The sequence below is a fragment of the Electrophorus electricus genome, chromosome 18, assembly GCF_041902795.1.
Source record: "Electrophorus electricus isolate QZ-2024a chromosome 18, ASM4190279v1, whole genome shotgun sequence".
Lineage (NCBI taxonomy): Eukaryota > Metazoa > Chordata > Actinopteri > Gymnotiformes > Gymnotidae > Electrophorus > Electrophorus electricus.
The window spans coordinates 5,252,380-5,266,822 of record NC_137514.1 but is presented as its reverse complement, the minus strand read 5'-3'; the positions used below and the strand labels follow the sequence as shown (position 1 = coordinate 5,266,822).

The window sequence follows — 14,443 nt, the reverse complement described above, 5'->3', positions numbered from 1 at the left end:
TCTATAAGATTTAGCAAACAAATGTAAATCTCCGTAACTGTTGTTTCAGCAAAACATTCAAAAGCCTGAACTGATGCGCGGTCTCGCTAAGGACACGTGCTTGTGTTACCAAGGAAGGCTGTTGCAGGCACTTCCGGGTCACTCCAGCTTGTTCTGCAGATGTGAGCCTTGTAACACACGTGTAATTCTCAGTAAGTTCATTCTTTCGTTATTTCATCGTCTAAATAAAGCACCAAAGGGCATTTACCTTGCTGCATATGGATTTATTTCGGAATTCACCTTTGAAACGTTTGCCAACTGGTAGTTTGTGACCACAACACTAAGTTAGTTGTAGTAATCTGACAGAGCTGCAGCCATCAGTCTGGTTTATTGAGCATCTCAACTTTAACATGCTCCGCCTATAAACAGCGACTGGCTATCTGTAAACAATCCGTTTATTTGGTACGAACGGGGTGGGTGTTGTTTAATCAAACAAGCATAAAGCTGTTAGCTTAGGCAGGCAACATTAAGTGGTTTGGCTAGCTAAGATAACTAGGTTAGCTCACACATTAGGGTGAATAGCGATCATCTTTTCTTAACCAGCTGATCTAAAAAACTTCACTGGTGCTCAACAAAAGCTGTAGTGTAAACTCGGTACCCGTGGAGCTTGGCTTCTAATGTCAGCCTGTGAAGATTTTAAAAAGTGAACTGGTTTCGTGATAACCCAGTGTATAACCGACAAGTATCAGTTCAGTGTGCTTAAGAGCCACCGTGTAAAAACCAAAATACCTTGACATTTCCCGCGTAATTTAAAAAAAATTAAAATGCCTTGTTTTAAATTGTGGAAGCGAGCTAGAAACTCTTCAGGAAATTCCGTTATGAGAGGGCTGACCAAAAACAAAGAAACTGCGGAGTCAAACAGGAATAATATACTCCGTGTAACCTAGTAGCCTATATGTCACTTAAAAACGTGTCCTTCGAAACCAGTGTCATGTGATTATTAACCAGGTCGTAAAAATACTCTTTATGGAGGGATGTGTGCAAAAGAGGTCTGAATGCACAGTGGTAATGGATAAGCCGACCCTGTCTGTCTGCCAGACTGCGTTTAACTGCATCTTGTAATTCCTGTTATTTCAGATGGTGCATCAACAGGCTGTCAGTGTGAACACGCATAAGGAAGGAGGAGACACACCAGAGTAACAGAACCCTAAGGACAAAACACGGAAAAAAGGCGCAAGAAGATTAAAACGAAACAGCAAAAGTGGAATCGTGTCATTTCAATGCTGCAGACGTACCTGAGAAGGGCTAAGATGATGTCAAAGTTGAGGCAGGAAGATGCCGCTTGCCCACCGCAGGAAAACGTGGCAGCTAAGCAGGCCGCCCCCAGACACAAGAGGAAAGCAAAGGTATACTTGAAAGATGCTGGAAGGCAGCAGGGAGCAACCAGTGAAGAGAAGCAGCAGCAGGGTTCCTTGGATAATGAAAGCACATTGCCGAGCAAGACGAGCCCCAGCTGTAGTGGAGAGACGGGCAGAAAGGACCCAGCGTCCATGGGGCAGAAGAAGACGAAGCAGCTAAACCCGCCTGGTTCTAACAAGATGGGCGTGAACGATGAAAATGGGTCCAGAAATGAAGGCGAGCGGGGACAGAATGGGCCTGGCAAAAGGAAGAAGACGATGATGAGGTGGAAAGAGAGCGCCGTGGCGACAGAAGAGGACAAGGATGCTGGGTGGCGGAGGCTGCCAGTGAAGGAGAGCAGCGACGAGACGGAGGAGGAGCAGGAGGTCACAGTTGAAGACAAAGGGATGGAGGCCATTAGGGGCGGAGGTGTGGAAACGAGGGGTGTGGGTGTTCCTGCGAAGAAGAAAAAGATAAAGGAGGAGGTTAAAGAAGAAAGAGTGGAGGTGGTGGTTGGTAAGGGAGGTGTGGAAACGAGGGATGCAGGTGTTCCAGAAAAAGAGGTCAAGAAAAAGAAGATAAAGGAGGAGGTTAAAGAAGAAAGAGTGGAGGTGGTGGTTGGTAAGGGAGGTGTGGAAACGAGGGATGCAGGTGTTCCAGAAAAAGAGGTCAAGAAAAAGAAGATAAAGGAGGAGGTTAAAGAAGAAAGAGTGGAGGTGGTGGTTGGTAAGGGAGGTGTGGAAACGAGGGATGCGTGTGTTCCAGAAAAAGAGGTCAAGAAAAAGAAGATAAAGAAGGGGGCAAAAGAAAAAGGGGTTGAGATGAAGAGGTGTGTGAAAGGCGTAGAAACGAGGGACATGGGTGACCCTGAAAAGGAGGTGAAGAAAAAGAAGGGGAAGGAGGAGGCGACTGAAGGAAGGGTGGAGGAGAACAAAGGAGAAAAGAGGAAAAAGAAGGGGGAGGAGGAGGCGACTGAAGGAAGGGTGGAGGAGAACAAAGGAGAAAAGAGGAAAAAGAAGGGGGAGGAGGAGGCGACTGAAGGAAGGGTGGAGGAGAACAAAGGAGAAAAGAGGAAAAAGAAGGGGGAGGAGGAGGCGACTGAAGGAAGGGTGGAGGAGAACAAAGGAGAAAAGAAGGGGGAGGAGGAGGCGACTGAAGGAAGGGTGGAGGAGAACAAAGGAGAAAAGAGGAAAAAGAAGGGGGAGGAGGAGGCGACTGAAGGAAGGGTGGAGGAGAACAAAGGAGAAAAGAGGGAAAAGAAGGGGGAGGAGGAGGCCAGAGATGCCCCGCCAGCGGAGGCGAGGAGGAAGAGGAGGAGGAATGAAACGTCGGCCCAAGTCCTGGAGAGAGAAAAGGGAGAAGTGCCTGGAGAAACGAGAGGCCGGAAGGAGAAAGGGAAGAGCAAGGTGGAGCGAGCGAGCGCGGGCGAGCACGTCGGCGGCGCTCCGCAAGGCAGCACAAAAACGAGGGTGAAGCTGGGCGGGGGAGATGAGAGAGCCCGTGTCGCTCCAGAAGAAATTAGGGAGACGAAGAGATCCGAGGGTGGCCGCAAGGAGAGCTGTCCGGGTGGATCCGTGGAGGGCAGAGGAGAAGGGGAGGAGGAACTGGAACTGAGCAGAGAGCTGCACAGCAAGAAGAAGAAAAAGAAGAGGGAAGAGCTTGATGGAGAACCAGAGCATGGAGGGATCAAGAAGAAGAAGAAGAAGAGGAAGAGAAATGCTGTGGAGGAGAGACTTGGGGAGTCCGTGCTTGAAGGGGGTGAAGGGAAGAAGAGCGCAGAAGAGGAGCGCAGCGTGGGGTCTGCTGGACTTAGTGAAGAGGAGGGAGATGTGAGGAGGAGGAGGAAGAAGAAAGAGAAGGCAGAGCTAAAGAGGACCGCGAGGGAGAGTCCGACCGAGCGGACAGGAGGGCAGGAGCCGGAAAAGAAACAGAAGAGGAAGAAGGAAAACTTCCCAGCAGAGAACAAGGGAGGCTGTGGCAGAAACCCGTCTGTGGAAGGAGCGAAAGAGCATGCTGATGACACGCCGACGATGAGGAAGATGAAGGTGAAGCAGGAGGAAGAAACCGAAGAAGGCCAAGCAGCTGATAAGAGAGTAAGTGCACTGAAAGGTCTCTAGGTCACTCGAAGTGAGAAACAAGGCACAGAGGTTTTGTTATGCTCGTTAGTTTTATTAAAAGTGTAATAAAGATAATGTTGGCTGAATGTTAACTGTAGAATGCTGTGATGTCAGTGAGATCACAGAGTTTGTGATTGTTGAGGAATTACATTAATGGGTCAGTTCTAGGTGCTAAACCCAGAGTTACCACCACATAGATTAATGACAACACTGGGTTAAATCACACTGGTTTAATCCCACTGGGTTTAATGACACTGGATTAAATCACAACACTTGGTTGAATGACTGGGTTTATTCACACTGGTTTAATCCCACTGGGTTTAATGACACTGGATTAAATCACAACACTTGGTTGAATGACTGGGTTTATTCACACTGGTTTAATCCCACTGGGTTTAATGACACTGGATTAAATCACAACACTTGGTTGAATGACTGGGTTTATTCACACTGGTTTAATCCCACTGGGTTTAATGACACTGGATTAAATCACAACACTTGGTTGAATGACTGGGTTTAATCCCAGTGGGTTTAATGACACTGGTATAATGGCACTGGTTTAATCCAGGGAAGTAGTAGCTCAGTGGTTAAGGTACTAGATTTGTAATCAGAAGGTTGCCACTGTTGGGCCCCTGAGCAAGGCCTTTAACCCTCAATTGTTCAAGTTGTACTCAGTCATATTTGCAAGTCGCTTTGGAAAAGCATTAGCTAAATGCTGTAAAATGTTAATGTAATCCTACAGGGTTTAATAACAACACTAGGTTTAATGACACTGGATTTAATAACAACACTGGGTTTAATCCCACTGGGATTAATGATACTGTTGTCTGCTTCTGCAGCCTAATGACATCATATTCCTGTCTGCAAGGCCAGGAAATCAAGACGAGGTTTCCATCGATCAGGTAAAGTGCCAAATGATGATGCAAATGACTGACCACCTGACGCACAAACCTCAATCTAATGTACCGCATTGTTTTCAGGCGCGAAGGTTAGCCTTGCAAAGAGAGATTGATGAGGAATCTCAACCCAAGGCAGTGAGTATCAACCCAAACAGCTCCTTCAGACACACAGGAGAGTGCAAAAGTCAAACACTTCCAGGAACACACTACCATGAACCATTAAATGGGGTACTGGAGTGTGTGTGTGGGGGGGGGGGGTCTCGGGAGACTCAACAATTTGGTCTCAGACTGCTTCAATACATGGTTTTAACATTGTTCCAAAACCCTTCTTGGATGTTATAGCTAGTGTTAGTGACAGTAATGCATAGAGGACCATACTGGTTGGTCTTTAAGAGTCCATCAATTATTACTGTGTAAGAATGCCATTTAATGAAATGTATGACAACTATTCTAAAAACTAATAATGAAACCAGTGGTATATGAACAGGATATTCAGGTGTACCTTATGAGCATATTCTCATTATTTTAAATAATGTATTCTTGAATAATATCTAAGGAGTGTTTGATTTCCTTGCTCCTAAAGAGTAGGGGGAAATTATGCCTCATACGTCCAAACTACACTGATTCAGGACGAAGGATGTTTGACTTTTTTTTGTTTGTTTCCTTGCAGAACTTTGGTCAGTGGGACACGGCTCATTTTGACAACTCTGAGAAACAGATTAAGTTCCTGCGGTTGATGGGCGGATTTAAGAAGGGCAGCCAGCCAATCAGACAAAAGAGTGAGCGGTTCAACATGGCTCTGGGGAAGGAGAGCCAACAGACTTTACAGCAAGGCCTCCTGGGAGAATTTGAGCGTGCTCAGAACCGTCGCATGGACTTTCAGAACAAAGGGGCAGGACTGGGGTTTTCAGCGCCATCCAATAAGAAATTTGCTATTGATGCCAATGCTCGGAACTCAATACGATTTGATGACTGAGGCAGAAAAGAACATGGCATATATGGACAGCCATAAAAGAATGTATTTTTACATGACTTGTTCGAATGATCGCATCTTCGTCCTGTGAGGAGAATCTGGGATACTTATTCTATCACACACATATCTTACATTTTTACAAAGTTTTTTGATCATCAAAGACTGAAGAAAGACAGTTGTAGATTAATTTTTGCTCTTTTTAAAAAATTTTGCCCTTAAATTGCTGCTCGTTCCAGCCTAGGATTCCGGGGTGCAGAACGGAGTGACCCCGTATTTAATAGGCTGGTGGAACCCATGACTGCAGTACTATCCCTCCTCTGGATTAACTCTGGCAAACCTCGAAGCCTTTCATTTTAAGCAGGAGACACCATTAACCCTGGACTGGAGTCTCTGCCCTACTTTTCATATGATGAAGTGTGACACCAGACAAAAGTCAAGATTCCTCACATCAAATGGTGTAGCAATGATTCAGACATCTACTGTTGTAATATGCACACTGAACACATTGCACACCATGTATAGGATTCGAAACATCATGGTTTCTGACTTTTATAGAAAGTTTGTTTTAGGCTTCAGTCTGTATAATTTGGAAATTTTCTGTTTACATTTTTTCATTTAAAAAACCCCCCAAAAAAACACTGATGTCAAACTAAAATATGAAGATAAAGTGGCACGATCCAGAAGAAGCATTTTATTTTGTCTCTTGTAAATACATGACCTCTGTACAGAAAAGAGAAGTATAAAAATCAGAAATTCAGAATAAAACAGAAAAAAAAAAAGTATCTGATCCTTTTCCAAGTGGTTCATGCGTTTTACAGCCCTGAAAACACAGCTGGAAATGAGTTACTTCAAAGTCCTGTGACGAAACCCAGCTTCCTCATGCAGATGTCATCAGGGACCTGGTAAAGCCCACCCATTCTGGAGAGTAGTTCTAGAGTGCCTGGAGGTCTGGAACTGTTGGCTCATATCTGCCAGTTTACCTCTGAGAGCATACAAGGTCTAGCCCACACCTTCAGACTCGTGTGATGCTAGCCTTGGCTAAATGTCACTGTCTACATTTAAAATTCTAGGCAAATTAGACATGGAGAGCAGGGAAATATCTGTCCCCAAATCCAGGAATAGGACAGGAGAGTCTACATCATGCCTAGTCTCATTTTGGGCCCCATGGCCTGTGTGTGTGTGAGAGAGAGAGCGAGAAGCTGTGTGTTCCGGGAGTAAGGTATGGAAGGGTAAGCTGCGTCCGGTTCAGGCCTGCAGGTACTGCGGCTGTACCCGTGCCACCTTGCGGAACTCTTTGCTGTGTGTGCTGGGGCACTGCATCTCACACCAGCTGATGGGCACCATCTGTACCCCTGGGGTGGGATGAGGTTGAAGGAGACAAAAACAAAAGTGTGCCAAACAAGCCATGCTCCCCCACTAAACATTTACAATCAAGTATGATTTTGTGTATAACAATTCTGCAACATTTATATCTGCTCGCTTTCAACAGTTTATAATATTATATATAATATTAGTTTTCTGCAAAATGACGTGCGTAAAATGTGAATTCGTAAGCATAAACACAAAAAGACCCGTCCAAGCCAGAGGCTGATTTGGACTGGTCTTGAATTCCAACACTGACCCAAAATGTTTAGTGTTTATTACTGATTTTTACTGATCCAAACCAAATGCTTTTATTAATTTGTGAGTAAACATATGTAAACAATATACAGTTCACCAACCCACCCTCATCTTTCTCTTCGGTGCAGTCTGAGGCGAACACGTCAGTGTTCGCCTCAGTTGTGTGATGACCCTGCGTTTAGATTGGCGGGTAGCTGCATGTGGCACCTGAGTGGGTGTGTCCACTCACCTGCTTCACTGTGAGCCACGACCACGCCCAGTTCATTCTCTGCGGTGGTCAGCAGGTAGTTCGACTGCACATCACCCAACGAGATCTAGACACTGGGGTCAAGGTTAAACAGCAAGGCATTCTGGGGACAGAACTTGTGCCCCATAACGATTCTGTGGGCATCACGCAACAGTGTACTACATTTAGATATTTCAGGGGGTGGAGAAGGCCAATGCCTCCATTTTTAGCAACTATATACTATAGACATATTAGAGGATACCACCTTGGCAAGAACAATGTCACCAGGTCTAAAACTTTTATACGTTTCCACCTGCAGAAAAGCACATGCACAAGCCTTTTAACTTTAAAGGAGAAGCAAGTCATTTTAAAGCCGTTTCTTGACTTTATGAAAGCCATTATACTGACACCTAGTGGCCTGGATGTTTCAGAGATTCTGTACTAAATCTACTTCAAAACATGGCCACCTCCATGTGGGAGACCCACATAAACTAGATCATTTGAGGACTACAAATTCGTGGAAGTGTTTTACTCTACAGTGTTTTAGATGTAGAGGCCTTCTTTACTCCTGCGAGTGTTTGTAGATGAGCTGTTTGTGGAAGTGTTTTACTCTACAGTGTTTTAGATGTAGAGGCCTTCTTTACTCCTGCGAGTGTTTGTAGATGAGCTCTGTTTGTGGAAGTGTTTTACATGTAGAGGCCTTCTTTACTCCTGCGAGTGTTTGTAGATGAGCTCTGTTTGTGGAAGTGTTTTACATGTAGAGGCCTTCTTTACTCCTGCGAGTGTTTGTAGATGAGCTCTGTTTGTGGAAGTGTTCTACTCTACAGTGTTTTAGATGTAGAGGCCTTCTTTACTCCTGCGAGTGTTTGTAGATGAGCTCTGTTTGTGGAAGTGTTCTACTCTACAGTGTTTTAGATGTAGAGGCCTTCTTTACTCCTGCGAGTGTTTGTAGATGAGCTCTGTTTGTGGAAGTGTTCTACTCTACAGTGTTTTAGATGTAGAGGCCTTCTTTACTCCTGCGAGTGTTTGTAGATGAGCTCTGTTTGTGGAAGTGTTTTAGATGTAGAGGCCTTCTTTACTCCTGCGAGTGTTTGTAGATGAGCTCTGTTTGTGGAAGTGTTTTAGATGTAGAGGCCTTCTTTACTCCTGCGAGTGTTTGTAGATGGCGAGCGCCGCTTTACTCACCTTGTCTTTCTCTGTCGCTCTCACATCTTCTTTCCTGTTTGCACCAAAGTATGAGAGCACATCGATGAAGCCACGTAACAGCGCTATGGTGGCATCTATCAATCAGTTTAAGCAGCTTTACAAGCACTGTGATCAAATCAGACATGAACTGGGGGGGTTATTACTTTCTTCCCTCACATCCATTCAGGCCAAGCTTTTGCCAGACATGTGTTCTAAGCTTCTGGATGCGAGTACCAGAAGGTGTTTCTTCCAGCCCTATCCTGCCGTATTGTGACTGAGCTCCAGCAGCAGGCCTGAGGTCCCCAGCACAACAGCTGGCCCAGCTTTGTTCACACATGTAACAGCATAAGCTAGATTCCATGCATAACAGTTGAGCAGGTGAAGCTTGGAGCACAACTTTAAAGGGCCTTTGAGCAAGTGTGTGCATGTGTGTGCACGTGCCCATGCATGTACCTGATTGTGCCTCTGAAATGGTCTTTGAGAGGCGTGGAGCCCACATAGATTATGTGCACCTTGGCATAGCGAGGGTTAATACTCGTCACCTGGGTGTGGAAGGTTCACACAGCAGAATCAATGATTGTGAAAAGGGCATAGTGATCGAAACAGATCCACAAACTCCCTGAAACCGCATCACCCACGCTCTGTTCATCATAAGCGGTGTAGTCTAATACGACCTTGCAGACGTCCAGTGCAACGATTCAAAGAAAGCGAGCAGATCTGACGCTCACCTTGCACGTGACAATGGCGCCAACATCAGGCAAAAGTTGCGCCTCTGTCTCCTTGACGACCGAAATTACTGGAAGCTGCAAAGCCAAGCGGAATGAAAAGCAAAATCAGACCAGCCTTGAGTCTTCTTCCCGTATGGCCATTAGACATTATAGCGAGGTCACAGTTACGTGCTTAGTCACGATTTGGCATGTTCTTTAAACGTTGTTGCGCCTTGATTGCGCAACACCATTGCTGTGCAAGCCTCGCGCACGAGCTCTCGGGTACTCGCCTCCTCGCCTTCGTTCCTCCTCAGCACGTAGCCCGCGAGCGAGGCGAAAACGTAGCCGTGCCGCAGATAGGTGCCCGCGCCGGGGATGCAGTCCTCCGTACTGCAAAGCCTTTCGCCTTCAAACAGACAATAAACACGCACAGGAAACTGCAGATTTTGAACTGTTCTATAACACAGTAATTCCACGTTTACAATGTCCACCGGATTCATGCCATGCAACGCATTTTACCACTGCGAACAGGTGTCGCACAAGTTTCGGTCGTGTTAAGACACATCTAGTTCTGATTAAACCAGAGTCCACAGTCACACTCGTAACGATTTACGTGAAAGCGAATCAAAACATTTTAAAATGGAACGCTGAAAACTAACCGAGCGCTCTCGCGCCGCGGGCGGTGGGCAAGGCTCACCAAACTAGTTGACTGACCCGTAAAGTAAAAGTCAGCCAACAGCACGTTACTGAAATGTCAGCTGAATAAATAACATATCGGTCGTTCGGTACACTGTTACTGAAGTCGGACATTTATGCATTTAAAACGAACAAAACCGTAACACTGACCTAGCTAGGCTAGCTAGCGCGTGCTGATGATTCAGCCCAAAGAAATGTACGCGAGGGCTTTTCATTCGTTTTAGCCTCTTCATCCACACCAACGAACACGAAGCGCAAATAAAACTATTCCCCAAGGCCCTGGTTAGTAAATTAACTATGCGCCGTAGTAAAATATGTCTACAGTATTCACATACCTGGAACACACAGCTTCATAGGCGACATGTTTTCAAGAAGACACTAAGAAGACCCGATTGGCTGGTACTAACACTATTAGGCTTCGCTGATTGGTCAAGCAGATTGAAACAATATGGTACACTTGAAACGCCATCTTTGTTGTTGCAAACGTCAACACGTGTTTCTCTTTTGACTCACTGGTCAGACTATTCAGCCTTTTAAAAACAAGTCAAATCATCTTTCTGCTTAGCCAACGTTTAATGATTGCACACAGACACTAGGGTAGGGTCAAGAATGACAGTGCCATTTCATTCAGTTGAGCAAAACTATAATATGAAGTGTGCCATTAATATTCTTAGGAATATCACACTTACAACAATATAATATATATGGACTTTCAACATTAATTGTGTGTGTGTGTGTGTGTGTGTATATGCGCATATTATTATATATATATATATATATATATATATATATATATATATATATATATATATATATATAATACACAATCATAAGACATTTAAATACTTATGTTGCGAACGACACTATATTATTTTCAACACGCAATGAGTTCAGTAGTAGACAGGGAAGAACAAAACTTTGTAACAGTTGCCTCTGAAGTCTGAAATGGCCAGGTAAGTTAGGAATATTCCTAAACAACAACTCAAGTAGAGCACATTTAAAGGAAGGCTCCTCTGAAATATGGCGCACGTTGGCTGTGGCTTTTAGGTGGATTAATTTCCATGTCTGGTAGAGACCACCCATGTGTGTAGGCTGTCTCTGAGTCATGCTGCAGTGTAGAAATTAGATCATTTGGATTCTCTGCTAGAAAGGACACACGGAATTCATTGACGACAGGGCAGCAGAACACTGTTGCCTGGATACCGTTGCCATAGATCTAACACAACAGAGCAAAGCCACGTACCTTCTTTTGAGATGTGCAATTTATAACTGCCTGTGCCTAGACTGCTCAAGGTTGCAATAATTGTTTAAACTGAGATTACAGTATTGCTTGAACTGCTTTGGGGAAAACATCTTAGGTAGCTTTGTGTGTGCAAAGAACATGAATATGTGGAATATATGTTTTCTAAGAGCCCCAGATTTGTTTATGTGGTCCCTTCTGAGTGTTGAGCTGGATGTAGCTGAATGAATTATTGATCATAAGTTATTTATTATTGGGCCCATTGTAAACCACTGGATTGTGTTCTTTATGAATTTCAGTCAACAAGAAACCATCATGTACAACACTACACGTGTTTATGTGAAACTGATTTCCTCTCTCCCTCTACCTCTCTCTCACCCCCCCCCCTCTACCTCTCTCTCCCTCTACCTCTCTCTCTCTCCCTCCCTCTCTCCCTCCCTCTACTTCTTGGCTTTGCCCTGAGCGGCCACGGCCTCCATGGCCTTGCGGACGGTCTCTTCGTCCCCGAGGAACTGCATGGGCTTCAGGGGCTTCAGGTTCTTGTCCAGCTCGTACAGGATGGGTATGCCTGTGGGAAGGTTCAGCTCCATGATGGCCTCCTCCGTCATACCTGAACATACGCAAAGTAATAAAGGCGGGCGTGGGTCAGGTTCTACGTGTAGTAGCTCATTTAAATCAGGTGGTGGTGGAGGCATCGGCACAAACATAGCATTTCCCAGTAACTACTTGCCATGTGAGAATTTCTAGGGTCATTAACCGCAACCTCTTCGCAATACTGAATACTGAGATACTGAATGCTGCAATGCAAATTAGCACTGAAAAACACCCAGAGCAGTGGCTGCGTTTCCAGAGGAGTGTGACGGAGTTTTGAAGACTCACAGCTCTGACACATTCCAACAGACGGAAATCATTTTGGACAAATTAAAGCAGGTCAGTTTTTTAGAACAGCTGACAGCAGCAGTGTAGGGGTCACTGAGGTGTCTCAACATATAGGAAGCTGTACTGCACATGAAATATGTATTCATTTAATTGCAAAACAGAATTTTAGTAGTATAATAAGATATTGATGTTTATTCATCATGCCACCCTAAAGCGAATTACTTTTTCAGGATGGAATATTTATCCATTTAACTTGATAAATACGGTACATCGTGGCTCTCTGTGTGTTTATTTGTTGGTCATTTTTTTCTGCTCATTCTAATTTTGTGTATGTTTATGTTTATCTCTGTCCTTAACTGTCTTCCATCTTTACTTTGCGCTTTTAATATTTTCGTATAATGGTTGTACATGGTTTTCTGAAAGGCCGAGGTGCTCACCCTCCAGGTGCTTGACGATGCCACGGAGACTATTGCCGTGAGCAGCAATGAGCACCCTCTTGCCCTCTTTGATCTGCGGAACGATCTCCTCGTTCCAGAAGGGCAGAGCACGAGCGATGGTGTCCTTCAGACTCTCACATGAAGGCAGCTGGTCTTCCGTCAGGTCGGCATAGCGACGGTCCTGCAGGAAAGTGGGGGATTAGTGTGGCAGTGGCAGGACTTTTAACGGAGACTTCACTTTAGCGTTTCAAAAGGTCATTACAAAGCCGCTTTTCTCCGAGACTGAAATTCTTACATTTCAAGCAAATATAGACAAAGAAGTAGGTTTTGGTTTCTGCATGGTATGCTAGACTGAACTTAGGTTAAAGCTCTACTCTAGTAATGCTGACCAGAAATGCAGCATTAAAATAAATGCATCAAACTTAAGAGCATATACTTGAATATAGGTCTTTAACCGGGTCACGTCTAATTCTATGACCAAAATGATCCTAGACTAGGATTAAGACTGGGATTAAGACTGGGATTAAGACTGGGATTAAGACTGGGATTAAGACTGGGATTAAGACTGGGATTAAGACTGGGATTCCCTCCCACCATATGCATCACACATCCAGATCCTGACAGCTAAACCCACACACGCCACCGTTAAAGCTAACCCTAGAACAGAGTCACGGACACGAATCTGGAACACCCAGGGGTAAATAATTATTCCTCCAGTAGCCTCGTCCCCAAGCCTCCTCAGGGAGGTAGCCCCACCTGGCTGATGGTGGAGTAGTAGCTGTGGTCCGATTCCATGGGCGGAGGTGGGACGTCATAGGAGCGCCTCCAGATCTTCACCTGCTCCTCGCCGTGCTTGGCCGCCGTCTCGGCCTTATTGAGGCCCGTCAGAGCACCGTAGTGGCGCTCGTTGAGACGCCACGTGCGGTGCACGGGAAGCCACATCTGGTCCACATTCTCCAGAACCAGCCACAGGGTCCGGATGGCCCGCTTCAGAACTGACGTGTAGCACACGTCGAACTCGTAGCCCTCCTCTGTCCAGAGGAGGGAGGACAACACAGCAAAAGATGAAAACATGCAAGAAAAAGGGCCAATTTTTTAAACATTTCAACTAAAATATTTGACTACAGTGTAACGGTTTTTTAGAAAATGTGGCTGGTAGCATCTCCGCAGGAGTACTTTAGAAAATGACTCGCTATTGAATAAACTCGTACAATGTTACAGCACACAACACTGATTCTGCGACGCAGCATCCCTCCACAAACCCCAACGTCTGTCCAAGAGCAGTTTTGCAGCCATGCAAAATTCAGAACAGCCGGTGAGCAGTATGTACATCACCACACTTGACAAGACAGTGTCTTTTACACTATATAAAAAAAATCATGTAGTCCATCCAATTTTTTTACATTTTAATCAGAAACAGACAAAAGAGACAGTCACTGGTTCTTTGAATGAAATCGTAAAAGAATTCACCCTCGTTTCCTCATTTGGCTCCTTCTTTTTAAATGACTAGGTCATTTCTGCTGCCGTCGCATAAAATGGTCGAAGTCGGCTACAAATACAGACCGGTAGGCCTGTACCAACATCAGTTCATTACAGCGAATTCGGCTTAAACTAAACCAACGTCCTGCCGCAGTGACCGAGCCAGCTAAGGATACCTGCTCCATCTCTACGGACAAACCCCGCACATCTCGTACCGACCGGCCGGAACCGTAATCCAGGGCCGAGGGGAGCCGTGAGGCTCGTTACCTTTGAGCGCCTTGCCACCCCTCTTCGCCTCCAGTATTCCGTTTTCGCTCAGATCGGCGTCGAACCAACCGCAGAAGCGATTCTCCAGGTTCCAGCAGCTTTCTCCGTGGCGGATCAGCACCAGCCTGTAGGCGGCCATCTCGTTGAACCTCGACGGGAAATTACGGCACCGAATAACGGGGGACACAACCTTGAGGCCTCCGAGACGTGAGGAAGGGATGCGGACAGGATCACGTTCTCACACGGTGACTCGGCGGTCGACGTTTCCGATGCGGAGGGACCAGGGAAGTTAAGAGCGCTTCCGGTGTTTCCCGACCAATCAGAAGGCCCGTAGCGACCGA

At 45.5% G+C, this 14,443-nt stretch overlaps 3 protein-coding genes across 3 annotated transcripts; 1 reads left to right on the top strand and 2 right to left on the bottom strand.

Moving 5' to 3' along the window:
- Positions 1–126: 126 nt before the first annotated feature.
- knop1 (lysine-rich nucleolar protein 1) lies at positions 127–6,246 on the top strand. Its single transcript, XM_027031611.3, has 5 exons — positions 127–191; positions 1,117–3,470; positions 4,334–4,396; positions 4,475–4,528; positions 5,064–6,246. The coding sequence occupies exons 2-5, from the start codon at positions 1,260–1,262 to the stop codon at positions 5,367–5,369; spliced, it is 2,634 nt and encodes an 877-aa protein (XP_026887412.3). The 5' UTR covers positions 127–191; positions 1,117–1,259; the 3' UTR covers positions 5,370–6,246.
- exosc1 (exosome component 1) lies at positions 6,043–10,311 on the bottom strand. Its single transcript, XM_027031606.3, has 8 exons — positions 10,136–10,311; positions 9,395–9,510; positions 9,126–9,200; positions 8,851–8,939; positions 8,398–8,431; positions 7,475–7,525; positions 7,216–7,300; positions 6,043–6,718 (listed from the first exon to the last, which is right to left on the bottom strand). The coding sequence occupies exons 1-8, from the start codon at positions 10,161–10,163 to the stop codon at positions 6,612–6,614; spliced, it is 585 nt and encodes a 194-aa protein (XP_026887407.1). The 5' UTR covers positions 10,164–10,311; the 3' UTR covers positions 6,043–6,611.
- Positions 10,312–10,354: 43 nt separating this feature from the next.
- pgam1b (phosphoglycerate mutase 1b) lies at positions 10,355–14,402 on the bottom strand. Its single transcript, XM_027031605.3, has 4 exons — positions 14,103–14,402; positions 13,113–13,387; positions 12,357–12,537; positions 10,355–11,650 (listed from the first exon to the last, which is right to left on the bottom strand). The coding sequence occupies exons 1-4, from the start codon at positions 14,239–14,241 to the stop codon at positions 11,481–11,483; spliced, it is 765 nt and encodes a 254-aa protein (XP_026887406.1). The 5' UTR covers positions 14,242–14,402; the 3' UTR covers positions 10,355–11,480.
- Positions 14,403–14,443: the final 41 nt, after the last annotated feature.